General features: G+C 26.1%; 4 protein-coding genes across 4 annotated transcripts; 2 read left to right on the top strand and 2 right to left on the bottom strand.

Moving 5' to 3' along the window:
* Nucleotides 1-4,238: 4,238 nt before the first annotated feature.
* Nucleotides 4,239-8,898, bottom strand: LOC113551159 (glutamate dehydrogenase, mitochondrial). Its single transcript, XM_026953227.1, has 9 exons — nucleotides 8,743-8,898; nucleotides 8,202-8,660; nucleotides 6,490-6,690; nucleotides 6,004-6,090; nucleotides 5,584-5,771; nucleotides 5,402-5,518; nucleotides 5,179-5,340; nucleotides 4,902-5,106; nucleotides 4,239-4,834 (listed from the first exon to the last, which is right to left on the bottom strand). The coding sequence occupies exons 2-9, from the start codon at nucleotides 8,581-8,583 to the stop codon at nucleotides 4,563-4,565; spliced, it is 1,614 nt and encodes a 537-aa protein (XP_026809028.1). The 5' UTR covers nucleotides 8,584-8,660; nucleotides 8,743-8,898; the 3' UTR covers nucleotides 4,239-4,562.
* A 117-nt stretch (nucleotides 8,899-9,015) lies between these two features.
* On the top strand, nucleotides 9,016-12,495 carry LOC113551160. Its single transcript, XM_026953228.1, has 3 exons — nucleotides 9,016-9,367; nucleotides 9,446-9,538; nucleotides 12,158-12,495. The coding sequence occupies exons 1-3, from the start codon at nucleotides 9,335-9,337 to the stop codon at nucleotides 12,350-12,352; spliced, it is 321 nt and encodes a 106-aa protein (XP_026809029.1). The 5' UTR covers nucleotides 9,016-9,334; the 3' UTR covers nucleotides 12,353-12,495.
* Nucleotides 12,496-19,885: 7,390 nt separating this feature from the next.
* On the bottom strand, nucleotides 19,886-23,293 carry LOC113552846 (DDB1- and CUL4-associated factor 13). Its single transcript, XM_026955827.1, has 8 exons — nucleotides 23,224-23,293; nucleotides 22,029-22,411; nucleotides 21,798-21,969; nucleotides 21,586-21,733; nucleotides 21,362-21,515; nucleotides 21,147-21,293; nucleotides 20,772-20,935; nucleotides 19,886-20,051 (listed from the first exon to the last, which is right to left on the bottom strand). Exons 1-8 carry the CDS (start codon nucleotides 23,291-23,293, stop codon nucleotides 19,964-19,966), a joined length of 1,326 nt encoding a protein of 441 aa, XP_026811628.1. The 3' UTR covers nucleotides 19,886-19,963.
* Nucleotides 23,294-23,652: 359 nt separating this feature from the next.
* LOC113552847 (probable actin-related protein 2/3 complex subunit 2) lies at nucleotides 23,653-26,281 on the top strand. The gene is made up of 6 exons (XM_026955828.1): nucleotides 23,653-23,888; nucleotides 23,957-24,050; nucleotides 24,117-24,403; nucleotides 24,462-24,682; nucleotides 24,852-25,056; nucleotides 26,137-26,281. The coding sequence occupies exons 1-6, from the start codon at nucleotides 23,815-23,817 to the stop codon at nucleotides 26,162-26,164; spliced, it is 909 nt and encodes a 302-aa protein (XP_026811629.1). The 5' UTR covers nucleotides 23,653-23,814; the 3' UTR covers nucleotides 26,165-26,281.
* The last annotated feature ends 79 nt before the right edge of the window (nucleotides 26,282-26,360 follow it).

The raw sequence follows: 26,360 nt of genomic DNA, 5'->3' as shown, positions 1-26,360 counted from the left end.
AGATTAAAAAACTGTAAAATGTCAAAAAATGCTCTAAAAAGCAAAAAAGTCATACGAAATTTTTCAAAAAATTGTTTAGTGGATTTCGGTGTTAATTAATTGGATCAAAAGTGAAGATATAAATTATAAGAATATTTTGATAAAAAGTACCTAGTATATACCTATAATTCGCATATTTTTTAAGAATGATGTATTTTTTAGGCAAACTAAGTGGTAGAATGGGGCATGGAGAATTTTATTTGCAAGTACCTACCTATATCGAAAAATAGGTAGTAAATTTTACTATTATTTATTGTTACCCGTTAAGATGAATCGCAATCCATATCTACCATCATTTTTCCCCGCATTTAAAACATCATGTGTTCAAGTCCGGCGCAGTTGATGAATTAGCTCCCTAATACAGGTACTCAATATTTTACCCTTAATATATAGTATCTTTGAATCGGCTTCCTGCCTACTTTTTTCAAAAATATATTGGTTATCAAATTTATTGCTATTAATAATTTAAAGTTAAACGTATCTCATAATCTCACCATAAAAAATAAAAGTTAAACAATAATTCAAAAATTAATACATTAAATTTAAAATAAAATTATAGCTGAACGTGTCGTTATAAAAATACCTATATCTATGTATTATGTGTATATAAAAAAAAAATTATTAAGTTAAAAAATAAAAATAGTATATATTAAACTATTTGTCGTGACTTATACTTATTGGCTTATGGCTAATATTTTTATGTATCTACCTATTGAAACTTTGAATTTACACCAGTGCTATATTTTCGAATTTTATCTTCTAAAAATGTTATTTTATCTCTAATTTCTTTACGGTATGGTTTAAATATCTTGGAACTTCTTATAATAATTTTTGTGTACTAGTAGTGCCTACAGTGTGCCTGTATCAGTTTGATGCTTGAATGGTATATACGATATACCTAATATAATAGGTATTTAAAAAGTTGTATGTATTTGGATGTGGTGTCGTGGTGAATAAAATTGTGAATTAAATTTAGAATGAGAAGATTCGCACGAGTTAGTTGTCCGATAAGTATAATTTTGTTATTTACTGCCCAAATTTTTAGTGGTAATATTGAATCATTGTTAATATAATTGTCCACTAAATAAAAGTACGTTTTTCGTTCATACGGTAAATAGCTAATTTGTTGGAAAAGCAATCCTCAACTAATTGTGGATCTAGAAATGTATATACATTAAATATTAGTCTATTTCTGTATTTTTCAAGTATAATATGAGAACCCCTTGTTAAATGATATTTTAGAAATAAGAGAGCCAATTTAATGGTATAGCCTTCAAATCCATCTAACTTTAATCGATCTCATAGATAATAAATTAATAAATTAGGTAACTAACCCTATGTCCTTAACAATTTACATCTACAGTAATATCTCATTAATCTAGACTTAATTGGGCGGGGCCAATAAATGCCCGCATTAAACGAAATCAATTATAAAACTTGTAAATAAGTTTTACATGTATAAAACATTAAACAATTTAAATCGATGAATTTCTTCATAAAAATAAATTACATGTTAATTAACGTTTGAAAAACAAAAAATAATTATACACAAACACAATATATATTAAAATTTTTGATGATTCGTTGATACTTAGTACCGGTCTGGTTTAACCTAATGTCTGGATAAGTGAGACTTTATTCGTTTATTCGCTGTTATATAGTATAATATATTATATATTAATATCCAATACACAACTATATTTCATCCTTAACCTAAATGTATAATAACGAATCTTATTTATCATTTTCTTGAGAATGGCACAGATTTCGGTATTTTGTTTACACAAGTTCAGATAATAAACACACATAATATATTTTAAATTGGAATTACTGATTAGACCATATTTTTTTCCATCTGGTATCATAAGTTATTACTATGGCGGAAACCACTACAATAGTATTATTACTTCTACCAATATTGTAATTAGTCCAATCACTAAAATTAGTTTATACTGTTAATATAATACACTTGTATACAGGGCCGTCCCAAGGTTTTTCGGGGCCAGGGGCAAATTAATTTGGGGGCCCTTTGACCATAATAATAAAATATGATAAAACAAAATACTCACTGAGAATAACAAAATGTTTATAAACGTTATTTTTCCAAACCTTAACCAATCAAGCTCATTTAAATTCGTGTACCTATAGCATTACATACTTACATAATAGAATTTAATATTATTCATATTATTTATATCAATATTATTCAATACATTATTAGCAATGTATTACCATGTATACAAAAAACTAAAATTTATTCCTAGATATAAATATTCAAAGAAAATATTAACTTGGATGTTTATAGGATTAAATAAATAGATAAGGTAGATTAAGAAAATTAAAAAAAATGTTCATATATTATTTTATTATTTTAAATAAAATATTAAAATGTATATCAGAACAACAGATAAGGTAGATTAAGAAAATTAAAAAAAATGTACGTGTATTATTTTATTATTTTAAATAAAATATTAAAATGTATATCAGAACACCTTTTTCCTAGCTTTTTTTCAGCAAAGCTGTCAATAATATCATCATAATCTAGGGTCTTTGCCAACTTGTGTTCGATGGAGAGAAGTATTAAATGATTTAAGCGGTTTTCTGCTGTAGTTGAACGTAAATAACTTTTTATTAATTTCAGTTTACTGAAAGATCTTTCTCCCGTTGACACAGACGTGGGAATGGTAGAAAGTATTCGAAGACAAATACATATTTGAGGTAGTATATTTTGAAGTCCTTTCTTATATATTTGATTAAGAATAGAAATCGATGCAATTTCGCTATCGTTAAAAATAATTGTTGATACTTTGTGTATTTTGAAATAAATTCGTAGTTCCTTTTTTAATACATTATTTTTGTCTCAATAACGGTGGTCGGTGATAGTTCTTTGTTTTTAATTATTATACATCAAGACTTTTTGAGGGCCCCCTAAAAATATTACAACAATGGGGCCTGGGGCAAAATGGTCCCATTGCCCCCCCCCTCTGAACGGCCCTGCTTGTATAGTACATTAGTACCATATACATTTTGGAATAATTAGTAAACATTTTGAAAATACAATTATTCTTAAGAAAATGGTTGGTCCAAAGAAGTGTTTGTTTTATTTTTAAACCCATATTTTCAAATCAGTAGCTTAGAAAACAATTTCGTTGACTAGTATGAGTAATTGGACCCTAAGTAAACCATACATTTTGCCTATAAAGGTAGGTAATACTTAACTTTTATAAAATGGAACCAAAAATTGTAATACTTGTTTTATTCTACTGTTAAAATTTTATCCACAGTAATTACTTCTACACATTTCCAACTTTAAATTTCTCGATTTGTTATTTAATAGCACACATAAGTAATAAGAACATCTAAATAATTCAACAAAACTAATAATTCAACTAAAGCAATTAGTTATTTATATATCATTGACAATAATAACAAAAATTAATAAATATAATTTAAACTTTCAGATTAAAAATATTGTATGATTAAGATCATACTTTAAAATAAAAATACGTACAATATTAACAACATGAATGTATTGTCAGTTTTCATATTAAGTGATGATTATAAATATATTAATTTTAATACAATTTCTAACAAATAGTTAATACTCTTAGTTTTTAAAATTATTAACTTAAAACGCGAAAAAAATTCCAAAACAACAGAAACAATTTGTATACTTATTATTTCTTTACGATTTCATAAAATATGAAATGACTGTTGAATTACACTATTTTAAATTTAATATATGAGTAAACTAAAATTTATGGTTTAAATATTCCTTATAAAATTGAAAAAAACATAAATTTACTCACATTTTCAATTATATGATTATGATAATAAAATTATTGTGATATATTATGAGCATGGATTAGTAATTTGTACTTGTATATTTATTTAAATTAATTTCTGTAAGAGTTAGATTTTACATTTACCAGAAGAATATAAAATAAAATATTCAAAACTTTATAATACAATACTGAATAAACACGTATACTTTAATTTCTTAAAAGTAAAAATGATTTGGAATTTTTTAACTTCAAAATAAGTCAATATAGTTAAACAATGTTTTCATTATTATTATATAAAGAAAACAATTAGCCAAATTCATAAAATGATAATTTCATTAGGTTTAATCCTATAAAACAACTACAAAATCAAAAATACTGATACTATAAAATCATTGTTTTTATGTACAAATTCAATGTTGTGAAATATATGGAATTTTATATTCAATGGGTCTCAAATGAGTACTTATGTAAATATATATCTTATAAAATAACATACATTGATTTTTTACTATAAAGGAACTTTTTAAAAGTATGTCTTGATTAAAAGATGAATTTTGTTAACAAGGAAAAAGTTATTCATTCCTTTTTATTAGTTTTATTAATGACTGATCGCATATCAACTTGGTAATAATAATTAATAATTAAAAGTTTAATGTAATTAAAAAATATGAATTTGGCTTGTTTGTCAACACCTAAATTCCTTAGTAAGCTTCCACCAAAACAGTAGAAACAAAAGAATTAGAAAGTTTGTCCAGCTTCTTTATAGGTAGTGAAAATTTTCTCTATCGAGTTGATATAAGCAGCAGTACGAAGATCAAGACCCAAGTTATATTTCATAGCAGTTTTCATGATAGCTCGAGCTGAACGTTCCATTGTATAATCTAATCCAGAATGCACTATATCTTTTTCAGATGCTCCAGATATACGTTTTTGGAAAGATTCAGAAGGTGTAACAGGAATTCTTCCTCCCACACGGCCAAAACGACGTTCCAATGATTCTTGCACAGATTCTACGAAAAGTTAATTTAAGTATACCATTCTGAGATATTTTTACTATAATATTATAATATATTTTACCTAATAAATGGTAATTTGATTCACGTTCATATTTGAACGTTAAACGACCATAAGAAACATGATTCAAATTCTTCAACCATTCAAAGAATGATACTGTTACACCACCAGCATTTATATATAAATCTGGTACAATCAAAATATTTCTTTCTATTAGAATTTTATCAGCAGCAGGAGTTGTAGGGCCATTAGCAGCTTCACCAATAATCTGAAAATAATGTTTTTATAATATTAATATCAAATGTTTGTATTATTTAACTACTTTTGATATGTTATTTACTTTTGCTTGGATCTTATGAGCATTAGCTGATGTTATGACTTTTTCAGTGGCAGCTGGTACTAATATATCACAAGGTTCATACATCAGGTTTTCACCCGTATATGGCTGAGCGCCTGGGAATCCTAAAATAGTACCATTGTCAATTCTCCAATCTTCTAATGCCTGAAATAATGAATAAATGTTAAACGCATACATTTAATTTTTATTAACACAAGGTTATTACTTTAGGATCAATTCCATCTGGGTTATAAATAGAACCATCATGTTCAATCACACCAATGCATGTAGCACCTGCTCTGTGTAAGTAACGCATTGAATGTAATCCAACGTTACCAAAACCCTTGAATAATAAAATTTAAATTAAAAAGTATATAATTAGAGACAAGAATAATAATGTAAGCTAACTTGAACAATAAAAGTTTTTCCACCCCATCCAGGTGTTGTACCAATTAAGCTCATATAATTGGCCTCCATAATGAAATTTTCTAATCCGTGAAAAACACCTCTACCAGTAGCTGATACACGACCATGAATTCCACCTTGATTAATTGGCTTACCAGTAACACAAGCATGAGCGTTAATGTCTAAATGCCCTATTAAAAAAAAAAAGATAAAATCAGTACATAATATTTACATTAATGTAATAATTAATAGATGGTTTGATTTTCTATTTTAGTAAAGGTTATCATAAATTTTAATTCAAGAAATATAATAGAAAAAGTTGAACTCATTATAAACATTAAAATGTGAATTGATAATATATGATTAAAAAAAAAAAAAAAAAAACAAGAATATGTGTTGTTATATAATTATAAATATTATAACCTATAGTTTTAGCATATGTATCAGCTATCCATGACATTTCACGTTCACCAGTTCCCATATCTGGTGCTGGTACATCTACACCGGGTCCTAAAAATGAAAAAATCATTGTAAAAACAATTTTAGATTCATAAATAATATATTTTTATTTCTTATAAATAAAATAAAATTGTATTTAATTAATGCATGATAATTTATGTAAACACAATTTACAGTGTACATAAATAAATCTAATAAAATAAAATAAATGATCTACTAAAACACTTAATTTATTATTAATTTATTTCCTATTAAAACCCTACATTTTTCAATGACCCTATTATCATCATCAATTGAGTTTAATCCTATTATTTATGCTATGGCGTTTCCGACAATGTTTCTCACAATGTAGTTTGACATAATTTCATTTAAGGTCATGATGAATAAAACTTTGTTTTGAATTACAAATTTGTTTGATCACTTAAAATTAAAATATGTTTACATACTAACCAATAAATCCTTTTTTAGCCAATTCCAATGTGAACCGCCTAGTAATTTGTTCCAATTCATTTTCTGAATACAATTTTGGATTTATTTTAATGCCTGCTTTTGCACCTCCAAATGGTACATCAACACATGCACACTTAAAAGTCATCAAAGCAGCTAAAGCTTTAACTTCATCACGACAAACATCCAAAGAAAAACGAATACCTATAATATAATTATAGTTGTTAATTATTAGTGCACATAATTCTTTGAAGAAGTTTTTTTAATATTTTTATTAATGAAAATACCAATTTATTATTATTTTTTCAATCAATAATATCAACAAATTAAATATTATCCTACAGTGTATATATAATTAATAATTGTTGTTCAGGATTTATTATCATTGCATAATGTTATCATCCATTTTAAATAAAATTAACTTTTAAAGAGGTTTATAAATTATAATTTTAAAATGTTTATTATTGTTTCTACTTTTTACTATAGATTATCATATCATAAAAAAAATTAAAGATATCTCATACTTAAATATGACTCAACCTTTAAGAGGATTATAAATCAAAATAGATACATAATATCAAATTATTAACTTTTAAGTTTAAACTGTGCAAAATGGAACAAATAGATTATTATAAGTACCTGTCTAATCTAAAATATTACTAATTAATGTTAATACTTTGTACTGTTTTGAATTTGGATAATACACCATATTAAAATCTTAAAATATTCAATTTCATGTATTTTTTTAAATTAGTTTAATAAATGTACTAAATATTATATCTAATATTTTTTTTTAATTTGAAATTTAATATATTTTTTAATATTATTAAATTATAACTTTTTTTCATTAAATATGGCCACCAAAACTGGAAACATATAATTGATCAAAAAATGAGAAAAAGTTGAAAAATTAGATTTTACTTTTTAAAATAGTTATTTAAAAAAGTATCACATATTATTTAACATAAGTGACTATATGGTAGAATTAATCAACTATGCAATGGTTTTGATGACTCATTCTTAGCTTTATAATTATCCTCTGGAAAAAAATACTACAACTACATTGTTATGGTCACTAAAGACATTGCCACTTGCATACTTAATTTTTAACATTTTTTAAGTGGTTTTAATTTTTGAATTTAAATAGTGTATTAGTGTATAAGTATTTAAAAATAATATATTAGCAATAATTATATCATCTATTAATTTAAGAACCAATTTCAGATATTTTATGGTAATAATATTTTTAATACTTATTATATGTTCTTGTATACAAGTAAAATATTAAAACAAGAAGCAGTCACTATTTAAGTATATGCTATGTCTTAATTAAGCACATATTTTGTTTTTATGTTTTTAACAATAGGTTATTTAATTTATGTTTAAACTTATTTTAATGAGGATTTATAATTAACTAAACCACATTAAAATAAAACATGAATTAACTATTAAAAGTAACCACAATAATAATTAATAAATATTATAATAAATTATTATTATTTATAAAAAATAAAACAGTTATCTATTCTTGTTTTACTATTTATAAATTTAAATTTAAATAATATTAACTTTTTATATTAATGGCATTTAAATATACATTATTTAATGCCTAAATACACCCATACATTTTCTATTTTCTAAAATATTAGGTGAGTATATCATATGCAATTAAAATAATAAACATAATTAACTTTATATTTCAGTCCATTACTAACCTCCTTTACATGGTGTTCTATGTGTACTATGTTGTGCACGGTAACCAGTAATCATCTCATAGTCACCACTGTCCCTACGAACCGGAAAAGATGTCTCCAGAATGTGATCGCACGGCTGCATGCCCAACAATATTCCCTTAACTTTTTTCCTCTTGTCTTCCACAGACATCTTGGCTTTGATGTCCTCAACGAGCTTGTCCTCAGCCACCTGACACGCACGATGGAAGAAATACTCTACCATGTCAAAGAATCGTGGGTTCTCGGCTGTTGGCACATCCTTGAGGTGATCAGGCATCTCATGGAGTCCACGAGCAGATGATATGGACGTTGTCCTCAGGACACTTTCCGACACATTACGTCCTAAACGGCTTAGGTTGTACATGGCGACAAGGGTGAATATGGGTTGGAGAAAACAATAAAATAAAAAAATGGAAATTGATCAGAACCCGGATGGCACACCTAAAATTAAAATAAAATAATAAAATACAATCTAAAGTAACTGGCAATCAGAGAGGAACGGGAGGAGACGAGTAGTACATACTTGGCAGCTGCTGGTGTACAACTAACGACGACGGACGAATCAATAAACCGGCGCCCGGTGGATATTTTATAACAGTGAATCGGACGGTGCCTCCTCGACAACGAAGACGACAGGTCGGCAGTATTGTTAGGCTGTATACGGAGATTGGATCGCGCTATTCGATCTGGCAATATTGCAAAAAATAATAATGAATACGGTCGAAACGGGAGGGGGCCGAGATTATTTTGTGGGGAATCGGATACGAACGAAATCGCGCGCGTGCGTATCGTCTGCGAGCCGATGAAGTTATAGTTTTGCGTAATCGCGGGCATATAACCGCGGTCGTCTGTGTCACGGACGAGATACCGGATGATACGGAGTAGACTGAAATCATAGAACATATAGGACTTTTCAACTTTTGGCGGGAACGATATCGTCTTATCACCGAGACAGTGAAAATATGAAAGCACAAAATAGATTAAATCTATTCTGCGATGAAATTATGAAAGTACATAAGTACGGACCACGACGATTACGACTAATGACAAAAACGAAGAAAACTGAAAAAAATTGTTATTAATTATTTCCTATTTGATGTATTTCATTGAACACCATGGACGAAGCCATACAGCACTTGGAACAAGTTGTAAGTATCTACTGAGTTGATGTACTTTATATATTGTTTCAACAATATCTATTATTTTTGACACTGCTCGTTTTGTAGGTGACTAATATTGAAAAAAGAATAGATACGTTAAGTTGGAAAATAAAGAAATTTGAACGAGTACTATTTTCAGAAAATGAAACATCCCACTCGGTAGGTACAATATTATTAACTATTTGTTTTAATTTAGCATTCTTAAAGTTTTGTTATTCAAATTGAAATGATTTGTTTGTGTTCATTAAATTGTATCTTGTTATTACTATTACAGTTAAATTAATACTATAATATTATTTAAAGGGTATAGGGGAAAAACAGTAGTAACTAGTAGTCCATTAATATTTTATAGTTAAAGTATAAACTGTTTTCCCCAACACCGCATAGATTAAAATCTTTCTTCAGCAATGTATCAAATCTTTTCATTTAATAATAGCAGATTGAAAGACTTTTTTCACTCAATGGATTTCAACTGTCAATATTACAGATTACTCCTAATCTGCTATCATGTAAAACCATAAAATTAAAATCGATAAAAATGGGCTATTACCATTTTTCCAATGTACTCTTCATTTTTATTTAATGACAATATCACAAGGCTGCCCAATTTATTTTGGAAGCGGGCTATAATTTCAATTACATTTAGCTGGTGGGCCATCTTATGAACAAGACTTACTTATACTTTTGATCCATCTATAGTTCTATATTCTATACATAGATACTTAAATAAATAGGTATTTAAATCAAACAACATTTTAAATTGCCCATGTTTTAATTATAATTATTTATTTTTTTTTATTAAATATTAATAATAAAAAAAAAAATCAGTGAGACCTATGAAGGGACTTATTAGCTAATAATTTTTTAATATCTGGTTATAAATCTGATGTTGATAATAACATCAAATCCAAAATATGAGACACAGTTAACAAACTACAATATTTATTTTTTACATAGGTTAGAGTAGAAAAAGCTTTTTTGCAAATATGTTGCTTGAAATATGCAAGGCAAGATAACACATTTCAGAAAAGTCTTCCTTCGGTACTAATGAAAACGTTGTGTGACATGACCATAATACTCACTATAAACACAAGCCTATACACAACAAAATTTAAAGAAATAATAATAATTTAAAATACAATAGAATTTTGGCAGATCAATTCAAATGCGTTTACAGACTTGGGTTTGGGTAGCCTTGCAATATCACATAGTATACTGATCGAAATATTAATTTAAGTTGTAAAACAAATAACAATAAAATAAGATTGTTTCTAAATAAATATTTAAAATAAATAATAAATTCAAGTTAAAAATTCTTAATTTAATATCTATAATCTATCCAGTATGAGAACGCGCCAATTCTGTGCAACCCCCCTGCGTCACCGTGCTATCAAAACTGGTTCTCTTATGACTGGGTATCATTGGGGAATGCGCAGAAAAACTGATTTTGGTCAGTTTGCAGCACGTTCTCTCGCTGGACAGAGTATAGTTTTGGTTTTTTAATCAATCAGGAGGAGTATGAACATTGAATGTTCAGGTAAACATTTATTCATATGATAATAATTTAAATAATAATATAGCTTTAATTTTGTCAATGGGTGTAAAATAAATTGATAACTAACTAGAAGTTAGATTCTAAAATTGTTTTTTATAATATTTTGTTTGAATTATTTACTTATTTTATTAGCTTTTAATTGATAAGGCAGTAACAATGTCAAAATGTTTAAGAGTATTTACTCTAATTCAGTGGTACTTAACCGGTGTTCCGTGAACTTGGTATAAGTGTTCTGCCAAAATTTTAAAATCAATAAAAAAAAAAATTAAAAAATTAAAAAGTGTATATAATTACTAATGTATTTTACGGCTGTGTTCTGTGAAAACCTAATAAAATGTTAAGTGTTCAGTCATTCGAAAAAATTTAAGAACCACTGCTCTAATTGCTTGCAAAAATTTATCATGTAACTGATTTGCTAATATATAAAAAATTTTAATTTCATAACTGCGTGAGAAATGTTTTTTATGAAGATACTAGGTACCTTATAAATGTTGGTTATTGAATAAATAGTATTGTATTGTTTACTTATAACTTGTAAACATTTAAAGTACTAAAACTAGCAGATATAATTATACCTATATCGAATATCATTTAATGGTATTTTTAATTATAAAACCATAAGAATTATAATAATTGCTGTGGATTACATTAAATAGTAACCAAAGTAATTACAAATAAAATTAAATTTTTTTAAACATCCATAACTATCCCAATAATTACTCAAGTATTAAATTATAAGTCTTCTTAAGTTATGTTCTAAATATTGTTAGTTTTTGTAATATAATTAAATTAACAATAAATAATTTTTATTAAAAATTAGCATTCCATACATTTAATTAATTGTTCAGTTATTTTTCTTTACATTTAGACATACTTATTCAGTGACAACACCATGGGAGGTTTATTATTATAATTTAATCTACTAACTGTTAGTAACTAACATATTATTATTGTAATTATAGTCTAAATGTTCAACTGAGTAAATTAAAAATATTTAGCAAACAGACTAAATATAAATTATATTTTAACTGGGTCTCATAAAATATTCCTGAGCCCCAGTTAATAAATAGGGAATTGTGGCCCACTGTTTATTATTACTGGTAAATTCAAAAATAACTCTTGAAACTAAAGTAATCAAATATTAAATAGATAACATTTAAACTCAAAATTAGGTCGTATTAACCTTAATGTATGATATTATTGTTATTATTTTTTTAATTTAGTGTAAAATGATGTCCATGATGGCCAATTTAGAAGAAACATGCCGTAAATATAATGAAGTATTATTATTGGTGACCGAACATAAAAATGAACAAAATGCATTTACTGATACATTACAATTACAAGTAAATTTAGTTAAAAGCAAAGTCGAAACTTTACGAGCAATTATGACAAAAGGAAGAACAATTGAGTTCTAACTTAATAAACTAATGTTTGTTGTAATTCAAATAAATAGATTTAAGCAAAGATTTTTATATAATTATATATTTTTTTTATACATTTTTATTTATTTTTAATTCACTTAAACAATGTATATAAATTAACAATTTTTAAAATTTATACTAACATAAGTAATTTTATTTCATTAGAGTAAAATTAGCAAATTGGATATTTCAATACTTGCTAAGCTATTTTGAATAAATGAACAATAATATAATATTTTGTTTTTGTGTTATTGCCCTTGAATAAAATAATACCAATCACCTGACCATCACCATCACCCATCATCTGACATACCATATTATTAATGTTTTGCATTTAAGGAAGTCAATTAACCTTGATCCCACATAAATTGACCATTCCTATATTTGAATTCTTTTTGTATGAGATAATTGTCTACACTTATATTTTTATTACAATATTTCCATAATAGACACAAGACAAATCTGTTCACATAAGCCACTGCCTACTTGTATCTTGTAATAAATAAAAAAAAACATTGATCAAAACAAACTCAAGACATTAATTTAAATATAATAACACATGAAGAGAGTTAATTGCCTAAAATAGTAAATTGTTAAAGTATTCAAAATACGTAAATAATTTGAATAATCATACATTTCTGTACCTGTAGGCTTAAAACAGTGAAATTACGGCATACTTTAGTAGTATTTATTTGCAAAATAGTATAATAAAAATCTTCCTGTGGAAAACCGGTTTAAGGCGTGCCTATAATATTATGTGGACAATCAGTCACGCGTCGTATTTAACTCGTACATTAACTTTAAGAGCTTAAGAAATTAAGACACTTAAACATTGACGATAAGATTTTTCCAGGCTTGTTTTTTAATGAATAGAACACTAGAGCTCAAAACTAAATGATTTAATATCGTAATATAGATATAGACAAAATATAAAGTAGGTAGGTACATATAATATAACATACTTATTATTTATCTACAATGATAAATTGATAAATATAGCCATATATATAACATTTGTAAGTCGGATTTTAAATAAAAATTTTAATAGATAATGTAATTGCACGTATGTATTGGCCACACATTTGAACTTTCGAATTCCAATGATTTCCCTGTAGGTAATCTTCCAACTCATTATAATATACTAATATACACATTATATTATTATAGGTATACCTAGTTTGTGATTTGTATATATATTATGCACAATCAGTGGTGCTATGAATTTCTATTTAATCTATAGCTAGGTACTAGATTCTGTACAGAGCAATTTAATGTATAATACGAATGAATTTAATACAAAACATCTTTTAACTTTTTTTTAACTAAAATTAAAAAAAAAGACATAGCTAGTGAAAAAATAACAGACATTTTATTTGTGCGATTTAAAAATATAATAACGCTTAGCAATTGTTATTATTCTGTTAATATTCAAAAGATATTAATCGTATAAAAAACCAAACATTCTAATTTTACTTAAATTATTATTTTCTATACGCAATGAAATTATTAAAATATTTTGAATAAAATTATCAAAGATATTTATAAGCAATTATCTTAATTTGTTTTGTCTTGAAATACCAATTTATAAGCTCGCTTAAAAATTTTGGTAATTTAACATTAAATCCTCCCATTAAGAATATATGGGCAACATTGTTTTATAATTGTATATAGTTAAAATTTTAACATAATCACAACAATTTGTAAATTAATTTTTAGTTAAACATTTATTTTAGTCTCCCATTAGTCCCATCTATCATCATGTATTCATCTGATAACCCACAGCGCCGCTTCAATAGGCGCTAGTGCCGTGACCAGGCCCTGATTTATGCAAGTGCAGATGGAGCACTTGCACTTGGCCCCCAATTTCTAGGGGCCCCCAGGCTCTGTAAGTTATAGAAAATTATTTTTTTTAAATTAATTCCACAAAAATGTATTTTCTAAAATGTAATACCAACTGTCAATGTTCAGACTTTAGTATATTCTTATCATTAAATTGTCAGTTGAATTTTGAGTCATTCCATACCCCAGTGCTAATAAGACATAAGTTACCATCACAAAATATTAAAGTAATAATAATAGAAAATTGTTTGAACATTAGAAATATTTGATCTCTAATAACTACTTTAAACCCTTTTTTGATAAAATGTTATAAAAATAGAAATATAGAAATTGGTCATTTTTTATTTAATTTTAATTATATGAAATAAATTGTTAAATTAATAAGTTATTTTCCATTTTTATAATTTTATGGAAGACTGAAAATTAATTCATTTAATTTAAATTTATAAAATAAAATCCTTAAGTATTTTTAATATTTTAAAATAGTATAATTTTGTTATGTTATTTAATTAGTATTGTCTTTTCATTGTCCTTAATTGACTAGACCAAGTAACTAAATTGTATTTATAGTACTTGAAATAATGTACAAATATTTTATGAGTTTTGAAATAGCTATTTTGTTATTTAACACTTTTAACATATATATATTTTTTTATTATTAACATTTCCCCCCCCCTCTATGTAGAATTTTCTAGAACATTTTTTTGACTTGAGGGCCCCAAACAAAATTTTGCACTTTGCCCTAATTTTATTAAATCAGGCCCTGGCCGAGACCTATTAAAATAAATTTAATCGCAAGATTCCATCGCTGGAAGACTTCTATTATTTTGTGTTTCATGTGTTCAGTGTTGTCATTCATCTTTTTTACTTTTTATGTTAATAAATACAAATTTTTAATTTTAGATGTTATTGTGACTTGAAATTTTATACAAGATTCCTCTAAAAATGTGCTTATAAACATTTTATAATTTTTAAAATTTATAACGAATTTGGTTTTTGGAAATGGGATCTAAACATTATAATAAGCTATCGGCTTGTCAATATTTAATTTATAATTTTTTTTTTACTATAAGCCAACAAAAAAGGTCTATTAGAAGTGATGTTTTTTGGTGTATTAGGAACTTTGTATTAAAGTTTAAAATCATATATGCTGGTGTTAAAAATTACTTACTAGAAATTATCTTATGCGCATATAATCTGGAAGTATGTCCAATCTCCGGGCGCAAACGCAAGGGAGGGGGAGGGGGTTAAAAAATAAATTATCTGGCCTACAAATGAATAGTATGATATTTATGTAAATTTTTTCAAACCCCTCCACCTCCCACCGAACTTTGTTCCTGCGTTCGCGCGTACCAATCTCATCTGCAACATGTGAAAGGTCATTTTCGTCAATGCACTACATTAAGATTTTGTTAAACATATCAGTATGGTGCAGAGTAAATTTACTAATCTTTCGTCTTTATATAGAAAGAGAACTAACAAATGGGTAAATGAATACCTATATGGCTATATAATTAACAGATTTGCAAAAAAATCAAGATAATTATACTTAATATACCTAGGTAATTTATTTTTAATTTGTAATTTTATATATTATATATTTGAAAAAAAGATTGTTTAATAAAAATCAGATTCACTATAGCTACTGCGATTTTTTTTATGTAGTAATTTATAATTTTATTTCAAATAAAATTAATTTATGTCTGGTATACCATATAGGGGGAGTGGGGGACGAAGCCACCCACGGGTGACTTTAGGGTAAAACATTTTAGCACGCCCTAATTTTATTTAAAACTGAATTTGCACCAATGACGCTATGGCTATACTGTGTACACTGTCATGTTATACCTACCTATCAATAGATAATTTATAATGTGTTCTATTACTTCTATTATGCTAGGTACGAAATTATAAAGTGTTTACTGTTAATAAATAATTACAGTATTGATATAGTAAAATTGTTGACTGTTGTACTAAAGTGTGAAATTTGAATAATCATAATGATTAATAATTAAAATAGGTCCTAGTTATTGGTTAGGTAGATGATGCTTATAATACACAACAAACTTACAAGCATATAAAATCGTTATTATATGTGCTAACATCCAAGGGATTAATATTAATATATGATATAGGTATCCAAGTGAACGTGTCACAATAATTCAAATTCATGTACTAATACATAAATAGGTAGTTAAATACCTATCTACATGTTTAAGTGCACTTAAATATTATAGGTAGTTAACTATCTATATGTACTTAGTTGAGTCAGTTGAGGATTTAAACACTTGTTGCCTATACAATCGAAAATTCGAAACTGCATCTTAACAAGCATATAATATGATACATAGGTACTATACCAAACTATTGAGAGAAAAGAATAGTCACGCCTATGCTTGTCTCTCACACACGTTCTCGATCACGTTAGTAATGTGTACTCAAACTGCAAGAGTACCCCTATAGGTACTATGTTAAATTGATAATTCTTAAGTGCATTAACTACAAGAGTATGTTTTATAACTTTTTGTGACTTATATATATATATATATATTTATATATTATATAAAAATTAAAAATTAATAATAATATAAACTAAATCAATACATTTTTTAAAATACTTAGGTATAATATCCTCATTTTAAACTTAAAAGAAAAAGTAATAGTTATTATTTATTACTTTTAGTTAGGTACTTATCATCTCTTTTCTGTCGAGCTGAGTGTTACCGTTCCAAAGTATGAGACTTGAAACCCGGTTAAAAATTTGATTTTATTAACATCCGTACTCAGCTCCGTAGCCAGTAACCGAAATTAAAAACGAAGGCTTATTTTATTATTTATTAATAATGATATATCATATGAGCTTGTATTATAACCCTTATGTATAATATTATAATAATAAAAGTCATAAAAATCTGTATCCAAAATAGTGCAGTATCACTAGTATCAATCTGGCTCATAATTGGGGTCCCTTGCACAGTAATTTTTATTCCCCCCTTCCATCAAAAAATTATTTATTTATTTTAAATTATTTGTTATGAATTTATGATGTTATCTACCTTATTATTATTAAAAACAATTAAAATCAAAAAGGTTTTAAACACATAAAATAGTCAATAGATAATCATATTAATATACCTTATTGTAAAAAAAAATCCAACAAATTTACAAACATAAATAACATTAATTAAATAGATTAAAATATTAGTTTTTATAATTATTGGTGATAAAAGATTCTTACAAAGTCGCAAAGGACAATAAAACATATTAATTTCATCTTTTGTTTTAAAATAAATGATATTTTTTTCAAAAAAAATTTAAAAGTTAAAGAATTCAGAAATTGTTTGCTTATCAAAGAACTAAATTCAATTTTTTAAAGTTTTTAGTTTAGAAAATACTCATTCACACAATCACATCTAACTTGACGTCAACGTGTGTATGTGTATCTCAGTGTATTTGAATATGTTAAATATCCAGACTTTTTGGTTGATTCAAAAATTTAAATGTCCCACTCACGTCTTAAAATGTAAACTTTTTCCTTTTGGGCTATGGACCAATGAATCCTCAATATTTAAAAATATCTATAAGTACTTCTGCAATCGCCTGATAGGCAAATGTGTTAGATTGAAACTGATATTGATATACTATTACAATTTACAAGCTGTCACTGTTATCCGTAAAATAGTATTAAATTAATTAAATGGTCAATATGAGTTTGATTTTAATTTAAGTTTTAAAGGTTATATTATGTGTTGTATCTGTCTTACTAACGTATATCATAGGTAGTAAATTTATCTATTATAAAATTTATAGTTAAGAATATTATCTAGAAAATGTCATATGCTTTTATTGATATTATGATTTACAAGTGAGGTGAGTTATAGCTATGTAAAATACTCAACTTTAAAATGTTCACAACTCACTTTAAAATTATGATATCAATAAAAGCATATGACATTTTTGTCATTTTCTAAATAAAATTTTTACCTTTAAATTTGATAGCAGGTAAATTTACTCTAATATTAAAGCAAACATCACAATAAAATGTATTCTGCTGAACGCAAATTTGTTATGATGTACTTACCTACGTTATTAATAAGACAAAGACAATACCCCAATAAACCTTTTAACATATATTATACAATATACGTTTATTATTTACGAACTAACGTATAATACACGTAAATGTTAAGTTGATAAATAATATAATTATGGTATAAATTTAGGTCAAAAGATAACTATTTAACGAATATTCAACATTTAGTATCCGTTAGTTGTACATGTATAATCAACGTATATTTTACGTAAGTATGAAGTCGTTTTTGTGATATTTTACGTGTAACGTTACTATTAGTTATTAAGGTTGCCAGATTTTGAAATTTTTTTTAGATAAACCTTTAAAACGTATTTTTATAACGAGAAATGTACGAATAAGTTTATACCTATTGTCAACGTACGATCAATGTAGAATAAACGTAGTTTTTTAACGAATAAGTTTATACCATCGTCAACGTAAAATCAACCTATTTCAACGTTTATTATACCATTATTATATGAATAATAACTACGTATGTACATACACCAAAGTTATCCTTATAATCTTATTATACACGTAGATTATACGTGGTATGTCTACTGGAATATGCCGCGGGTATACGACCTCTTAACATTTCTTAATGAATTAATTAATAAGTTTATTTTTTAATGAAAGAATATATTTGAATGGATTAATAATAACTGTAGTGTAGGATCATATAGGTCATAGCGTTTCATTTTTTTTTAAACCTGTACATTATACCTTCAAATTTGACTAAGCGTTAAAATTATTTATAAAAAAAATCGAGAAAAGTATAGATACTATAGATATTATACATTTATAAATATACTTATAGATTTCTACATTTTTGAGTAGGTACCATGATTATAATCGTGGTAAGTATACACATAATATCTTCATTTATTATACAAAATATAAACAATATACTTAGTCATTGGGTAGTCTATATAATATATAATTGACAGACTATATTATTATATTATTTGGCCTTTCTGATCATAATTTAAGACAATATTATACATATATATTGTATATATAAAGCCATATCGTAGACAATAAATATCAGATATATCATGTACGTATGTATTTAGAATTAGTCCAGTCATTTAACGATTTCTTGAGGAACTAAATTAGAAAGTTTTGAAACTTTGGTTATAGGCTACTGATTAACCAAAAAAAAGTCGCCATCCCCCCGAGGTTCAGAAGTGTCCGCCATCTTGGATTTTATGTGCGATTTTTCTTTTTAAATTATCTTTGAAAATCCTAATTTTATCTCAAAAATACCTAGATACAAAAATATAGCTGATAAAATTCTAAACGAATATAGTTCCATTATTTTTTTTGTAGCTTGAATAGGTTAGGAGCAAAATTTATCCATGTGTTATAATATTAGACATGGCGAGCATATTTGTTCAGAATTTATGATTACAGTCTGGTGGGCTAGTGTTTAGGTGTTGCTGGTTAACCATTATTGGTGAAAAAATATGCTTATTTTTATAATATTTCCTCAAAATATTGTATATGGGAAATGAGAAATTATTGTAACAATATTAATTGCTACTTAGTACTTAATAGCATCCTCTAATAAACATATTACTGTGAAATTATAATAATTATAAAAAATGTTGATACGATTATGTTATTGAAGTTATAATTCAATGAAAATATTATGTACATTTGATAAAACCTTAAAATAAACAAGAATAATAAGTTTAAACAACTTCGGAAATAACATTTTTCTTTTTTTCGGAGACGTATGGAATACTATTTTTCTTTGAATGTTTGCGGATATTTTCTTCCCTGAAAATATACATAAGAAAAATTAAAAATTGATTAACTAAATTAACTGGATGATTCTTTTATCAAACAACATTCATTATTTCAAAAACCTATTAATATTTTTAAATGATTTTTGTTTTAAAAACGATTCTGAACACAGATGATTTGTCAGTATAGGATAATATAAGAATATATTATATTATTACCTATATTTAAATTGTAATATATTGTTATTTGATTCGATTTCGTAAAAAAAAATTAATTTCATACGTTCATAAAATTTTTTCTATATTGATGCCGCAGTTTTTTTTACTGTTATTTGAAAAAAAAGTTATGGAGAACATTGTGTTAGGTTTTTATTATTTTTATCATATTTACTATAGAGGTTAAAATCCTTCTGATAACCATCTGTTGTGCATCTTAAAAACAGTAGTCTATGGGTGATATACCCCCCCCGAAGACTATCAACACCCACAGGGGGAGGAGCGCTATCACCCACTTTGAGAATGACTTGTTTATCACAAACAATGATATACCATTGAATTTACATTTAATATACTCATAATAATAATCCACTCGACACCTAATGTACAGTAGAGCAGTACCTACTTGCCTACCTTTATAATTTCATATTCTGAAGCAGAATATTCTTCGGAGTACTTTGATACATAATGACTAATGAATGTTGTTTAATAGATAAACCGCTATATATGTATATTTATATTTATAAAAACAACTTACTTTCTTTTAAGTTTTTTCTTAGATTCCAATTGTTGATTACGTTCATGATAGACGTGTTTAGGTACTTGTCTATGTCTAGCAATCCTTTTTACTTGTGGATGAGCAGCAAACTTTTCTTTCAATGTAGCATTATATTCTAAAGCTGTTCTTTCACGTGGTCTTAACTAAAATAATATTTTAGTAAATAACTGTTTCATATACACATTAATTTTATTTAATAAATTTCAAAATAACAACATTTATATTTTTATAAAACGCTCTAATCTACCTACATTATAAAAAAAAGGATCATTAACTACTTACAACTTAAGGTTTTCTTTTTAAAATATTTTTATTTGTATTTATCCATTTAAAATTATAATTAATAATACTTACTGTTCCTAATTTTTCTGAAGCATTAGCTTTCCAAATTCTTATATTCATTTCATCAGATGCACTTAAAACAAATTTATTGTCTAATGACCAAATTACACTAGTCAAATGTTGCATACGTTTAGTATGATAGATTTCTCTTGAATGCCCCTAAATTGTAACATACTATATAAAAATTGTTATTTTTTAATGGACAATAACTATAAAAAAATAAATACATGATGGCTTTCAAAAATTCTTATGGTTTTATCATAACTTCCAGTGACAAATTCTAAACCAGTTGGTGCATAATCTATACAAGTAACAGCAGCAACATGATCTTTATGCACATTTATTGGAGATTCTAATTTCCGTGTATCATAAGAATAACAACTAAATATATACATTAATTAATTAATAATAATTGGGTAAAATATGTACTTAATATAAATTTAGTAATTACTTATAGTCTTCGTTGGCAGCAGTAAACACATATGCTTCCATGGGATTCCATGCTAACTGATTAGTTTTGAGTTTCATTATTACTTTCCGCATTGGTTTTACTTCTCTAGTGTCATAAAGAATTATACTGCGGTCACTTGCACATGATGCTATAAATGTTTATTATAAAATAATATTATTTACAATTTAATGTATTAAATACAAATGTATTACCTAAGACATTTGTATCAATTGGATTAAAAGCTATATGATGTAAACTATCAACACCCCATTTCAGAGTTGATGTTGGTTGACTTCTAGTAATGTCCCATAATTGTACTACATCACCGCAAGTTGCAAATACTTTATCGTCTAACCATTGACAACTAATACCATATAAAACAGACTAAAATAAACAGTTTAAAAATTTGTCATAAATTAAATTTATTCTTCAATTGTACATACTTGAGATATGAATGTATGAGATGGTGTGTCAAATTCTTCTGTATTCCAAACTTTAATAGTAGAATCATCTCCAACACTAAACAACCTTGTACCATCGGGGTTAAAACATAATCCACGAACAAATCGGTCATGGCCATTGATACTATTAATACATTTTTTTTTTGTTAAATTCCAAAGTCGTACTTCACCATCATAAGAACCACTGGCTATTGTTGATAGAGATTTAGGATGTTTAGCCATGCAAAATATACCATCACGATGTCCATCCAAGTTACCAATAAATGGCTTAGCAAAAACTCGTTCCAATTTCACTGCGTTAAGAGCACGAACATATTCACGTGATGATTGAAAAGGATGAAGATTCGGATCATAATTCCGAGGCACTGAAAAATAATTAAAAATGGAGAATTAAATTCTTAGAATAGATTGCTTATGAGGCGTACAAATGGGTGCATGATAAGTAAACCAACTATAACTTTGCCAAGGTAACATCAGCACAAGACACATAAGTTTAGAGAAAGTATTAAAGATGTATTATAATGTATTAGATTTTCATTATGACATATGAATAAGCTTATATAAAATGGACTGCAATATTTTTTCAAATAGTCAAGACAGAAAAACATAGTAGCTCAACTTCTATTTCGGTAAAAAATTTATATACAATTTTTAATGACATTTTAGTATATAAACATAAATAATTGAATGTATAATGCAATTTACTAATTAGTATGAAATTCATTATTTAAGTAAATAAATAAAATAGCACTAGGTAATTGAAAAATGTTTAATCAAAATAAATTTTAGGGGAACATAGATATTTGTAATTTGAGTTAGGTTATGATAATTTAAGTCAACAATATTCATGATATTTAATAAAAAATTCGCGAAAATGGTATAAAAACATCATCAATTAATTTGGAAATCAAAATAAATCAAATAAATTATATTTTCATGTATAAAGGCCTGAACACATTTAAATTTGTAAAGACAATTTATTCTTTAAACTACTAAGAATAATAATAATAAAAAAAAAATTAAAACATACCTACTAGTTACATAATATTAAATTGAAAAATTGTTTACTCAAACCTACTAATCGAATTATTATTACAATCTCCATAATATAGAATTATTTTTAAAGAAATAAATCTATAGGCCCAAAAGTCAACAATAAAATGTATGTTAAACTCACCTTTTTGGATATCCCGTTTTGTCTCTCGCAAATAATTATCTGGATTCCGACTCAATACCTTGACTTTCATGATCAAAAATTTAATGGACACTCGGGTAGTAATGTAGTATAATTTACTGTCTGTAGCAACACGAGTATAGCAGACAAATCACTGTTGAATGTTGATTGTTGAATCACAGAGCCATAGAGATGATTTATTTTATACCTGTGGTTGAATCGTTGTATGTTGACTTCTTACGATAAATGATAGTGCGATGTATTTTTGCCGCATGGCGATGATAGGGGAGGGGTCATTCACGTGCGAGTACATGATGACCAATACACGTTCGCTGATGAAAATTATTTATATGGAATATTTGATTTTTCAACCATGAAACATACTGTTTATCCGGCCGCGTTATCTAATATGAAAACATTTGATATTAACATCCGAGAAGATTCGTCATAATATTTGACAATTTATCCATAAATTATAAAAAAAAAATTCGCCCATGTATATTCTAATATAGATTTTTTACTCAACTAAATCAATTATAATTAAATGTCTATTTAGTCTTTGTATTATCGTTTGTTTCATTTGTCAGTAAAATCATGATATTGTTAGAAACAAATAACCGCGTTGTTGAAGAATCCATCAGTGTGAGAATTAAAAATGCTTTGGCAGGGTATGTCATTATTTTTACTGTATGCTACGTCTACTAATGATATTTTATTTATTATGTTTACATTGTAGAAATAAGCCGGAAAACACAAATATATTCATATCGGATTATGCAGGAGTATTATTTCACATTTCAAATTTAGAAGGCCAAAAAAATCAGCTTAGGGTGAGTATGATGCCTAATACTATTATTAGAAAATGATTTATAATATAAATATTTATTATACGGCAGGTGAGCATAGCTTTGAAATTCTATGCCGAACTCCAACAACACGGAGCAACTGAACTATTAAACCGTGTGTATGGGTCATATGTCACAGAACCAGAATCGGGTTTTAATTTTTCTTTGCTAGTTGACCTAGAAAAAATTCCAGATGACTGGGAATTGTTAGTGAAAAAAATTGGTCAATTTAAACGTAATTGCTTTGCTTCAGTATTTGAAAAGTATTTTGACTTTCAAGAAAAAGGAGAAGAAGGCCATAAAAGAGCTGTGATTAATTACCGAGAAGATGAGACTATGTGAGTGGTGAATTGATTTTATGTTTGAAATATTTTTAAAACAATTCTTATGTATTAGGTATGTGGAAGCAAAAGCAGATCGTGTAACTGTTGTATTCAGTACAGTATTCAGAGATAGTGATGATATAGTTTTAGGTAAAGTCTTTATGCAAGAATTGAGAGAAGGCAGACGAGCTAGTCAAACTTCACCTCAAGTTTTGTTTACGCACAAAGAACCACCGCTTGAACTGCAAGATACTAATGCTCGTGTTGGTGATGAAGTAGGATATATAACATTTGGTAAGAAAGTTTCCCTTGATATTTATAGATTACATAATATTTAAAAGAAAATAAGTGTGCTATTGGAAAAAAATGAACATTTTATTTTTTAATTAATTAAATTTTAGTTTTATTAAATCAGAGAACAGTTAAAAGAATAGAATAACTAATTTTTCTTTATTCATTTTAGTGTTGTTTCCGAGACACACTAATCGTGCAGCTCGTGAAAATACTATTAATTTGATTCATATGTTCCGTGACTATCTACATTACCACATTAAGTGCACGAAAGCATATATACATTCTTGTATGCGAGCAAAAACTACTGACTTCATTAAAGTGCTTAACAGAGCTAGACCAGAATCTAAAAAATCTAACGAAAAGAAAACTATTAGGTAAGTAAAATTTAAAAACATAGTTTTTACTATTACTATTTAATTATAATGCAGTATGTAGAACATAGAACTTAAAATTTATTTTGCTTCTTTCCTCTTATATGAAACCAATAATGAAAACAATTCTTAGTTATTTTATTAAACTACTTAATTTTGTATTATTTATTTTGAGAACTTATCAACTTAAAAAACTTCAATCATTTGTTATGATTTATTAATGATAAAAAGTTATTAAATATGTCTAAATAAAATAGAATATCAAAGTAGATGCAGTTAAAACAGTAAACTTAAAATTGGTTATATGCCATTAAAATGTTTATTTGGCAATACAGAAAGATAAACACATGTATAAAATAATTTAGTCAATATTATTATATAGTTTATTTAAATAATCAACAATTTGTGAAACAACCTAAATTCATAAAAACTTGTTTGTATATTTCATACTAAGTAATAACAACTATAATTAAAATATTGTGAAAATGTAAAAAGTAGTTTTTTAAATAATAATAGTTTATTACATTATTTAGAAATATTAACAAATTAAATTACCTAATTTAATGTATTAAGTAGTGTACTACTTAATGACATAAGTATAAGTATTTAATATTTTACATAGTAATAATCTTAAAAATAATAATGCTTAAATTTAATGAGAATAGAAGAGAGATGCATATATATAAATAAAAAATTTTTTTTGGAAAAGTTGTTTTCCACCCTTCTACAGTTCAACCACTGGGTATGCTATTGGTATTAATTTGGAGGAGTTTAATACTGATATACTATAATATGTTACTTTGATATTATGTTCCATACTACTTTGCTTGATAATATTATTGATCTTTCTATTTCATTAATTGCTGAAATAAATTAGTATTGGTACAGTAACAATTGATGCCGATCAGTACCATGATTAATAACAAGTGAACAATTCATATGTCAAAAATAAATTTATTCTAAATTACATTCTATTAATTCAAAATAACATATTTTTTTGTCGCTACATTGAATAGTTTTTCTTTTCAGAAAAATTATTATTTAAATTTACTAATATAATAACTGTAATTGTTAATGTTTTAGTGGCAGATCATTCATTCGAAAGGACTGAAAAAATATTTTACCTTTTCAAATATTGTATAATTAATAATAAATAATGAAAACATTGAATTTATCTTAAATTAATGTTAACAACATCAATTTTTAGTCTAGTATGTATAAATATTGTTAGCCAATATAACTAACTATTGTTTTAAATTTATAAATAGTAAAAATAAAGTTGTGTATTCATCTTTCAATTTTTTTTT

The sequence above is a fragment of the Rhopalosiphum maidis genome, chromosome 2 (genome assembly GCF_003676215.2).
Source record: "Rhopalosiphum maidis isolate BTI-1 chromosome 2, ASM367621v3, whole genome shotgun sequence".
Taxonomy (NCBI): domain Eukaryota; kingdom Metazoa; phylum Arthropoda; class Insecta; order Hemiptera; family Aphididae; genus Rhopalosiphum; species Rhopalosiphum maidis.
Note: the sequence above shows the minus strand (reverse complement) of the source record. Positions and strands in the feature narration are given on the sequence as shown.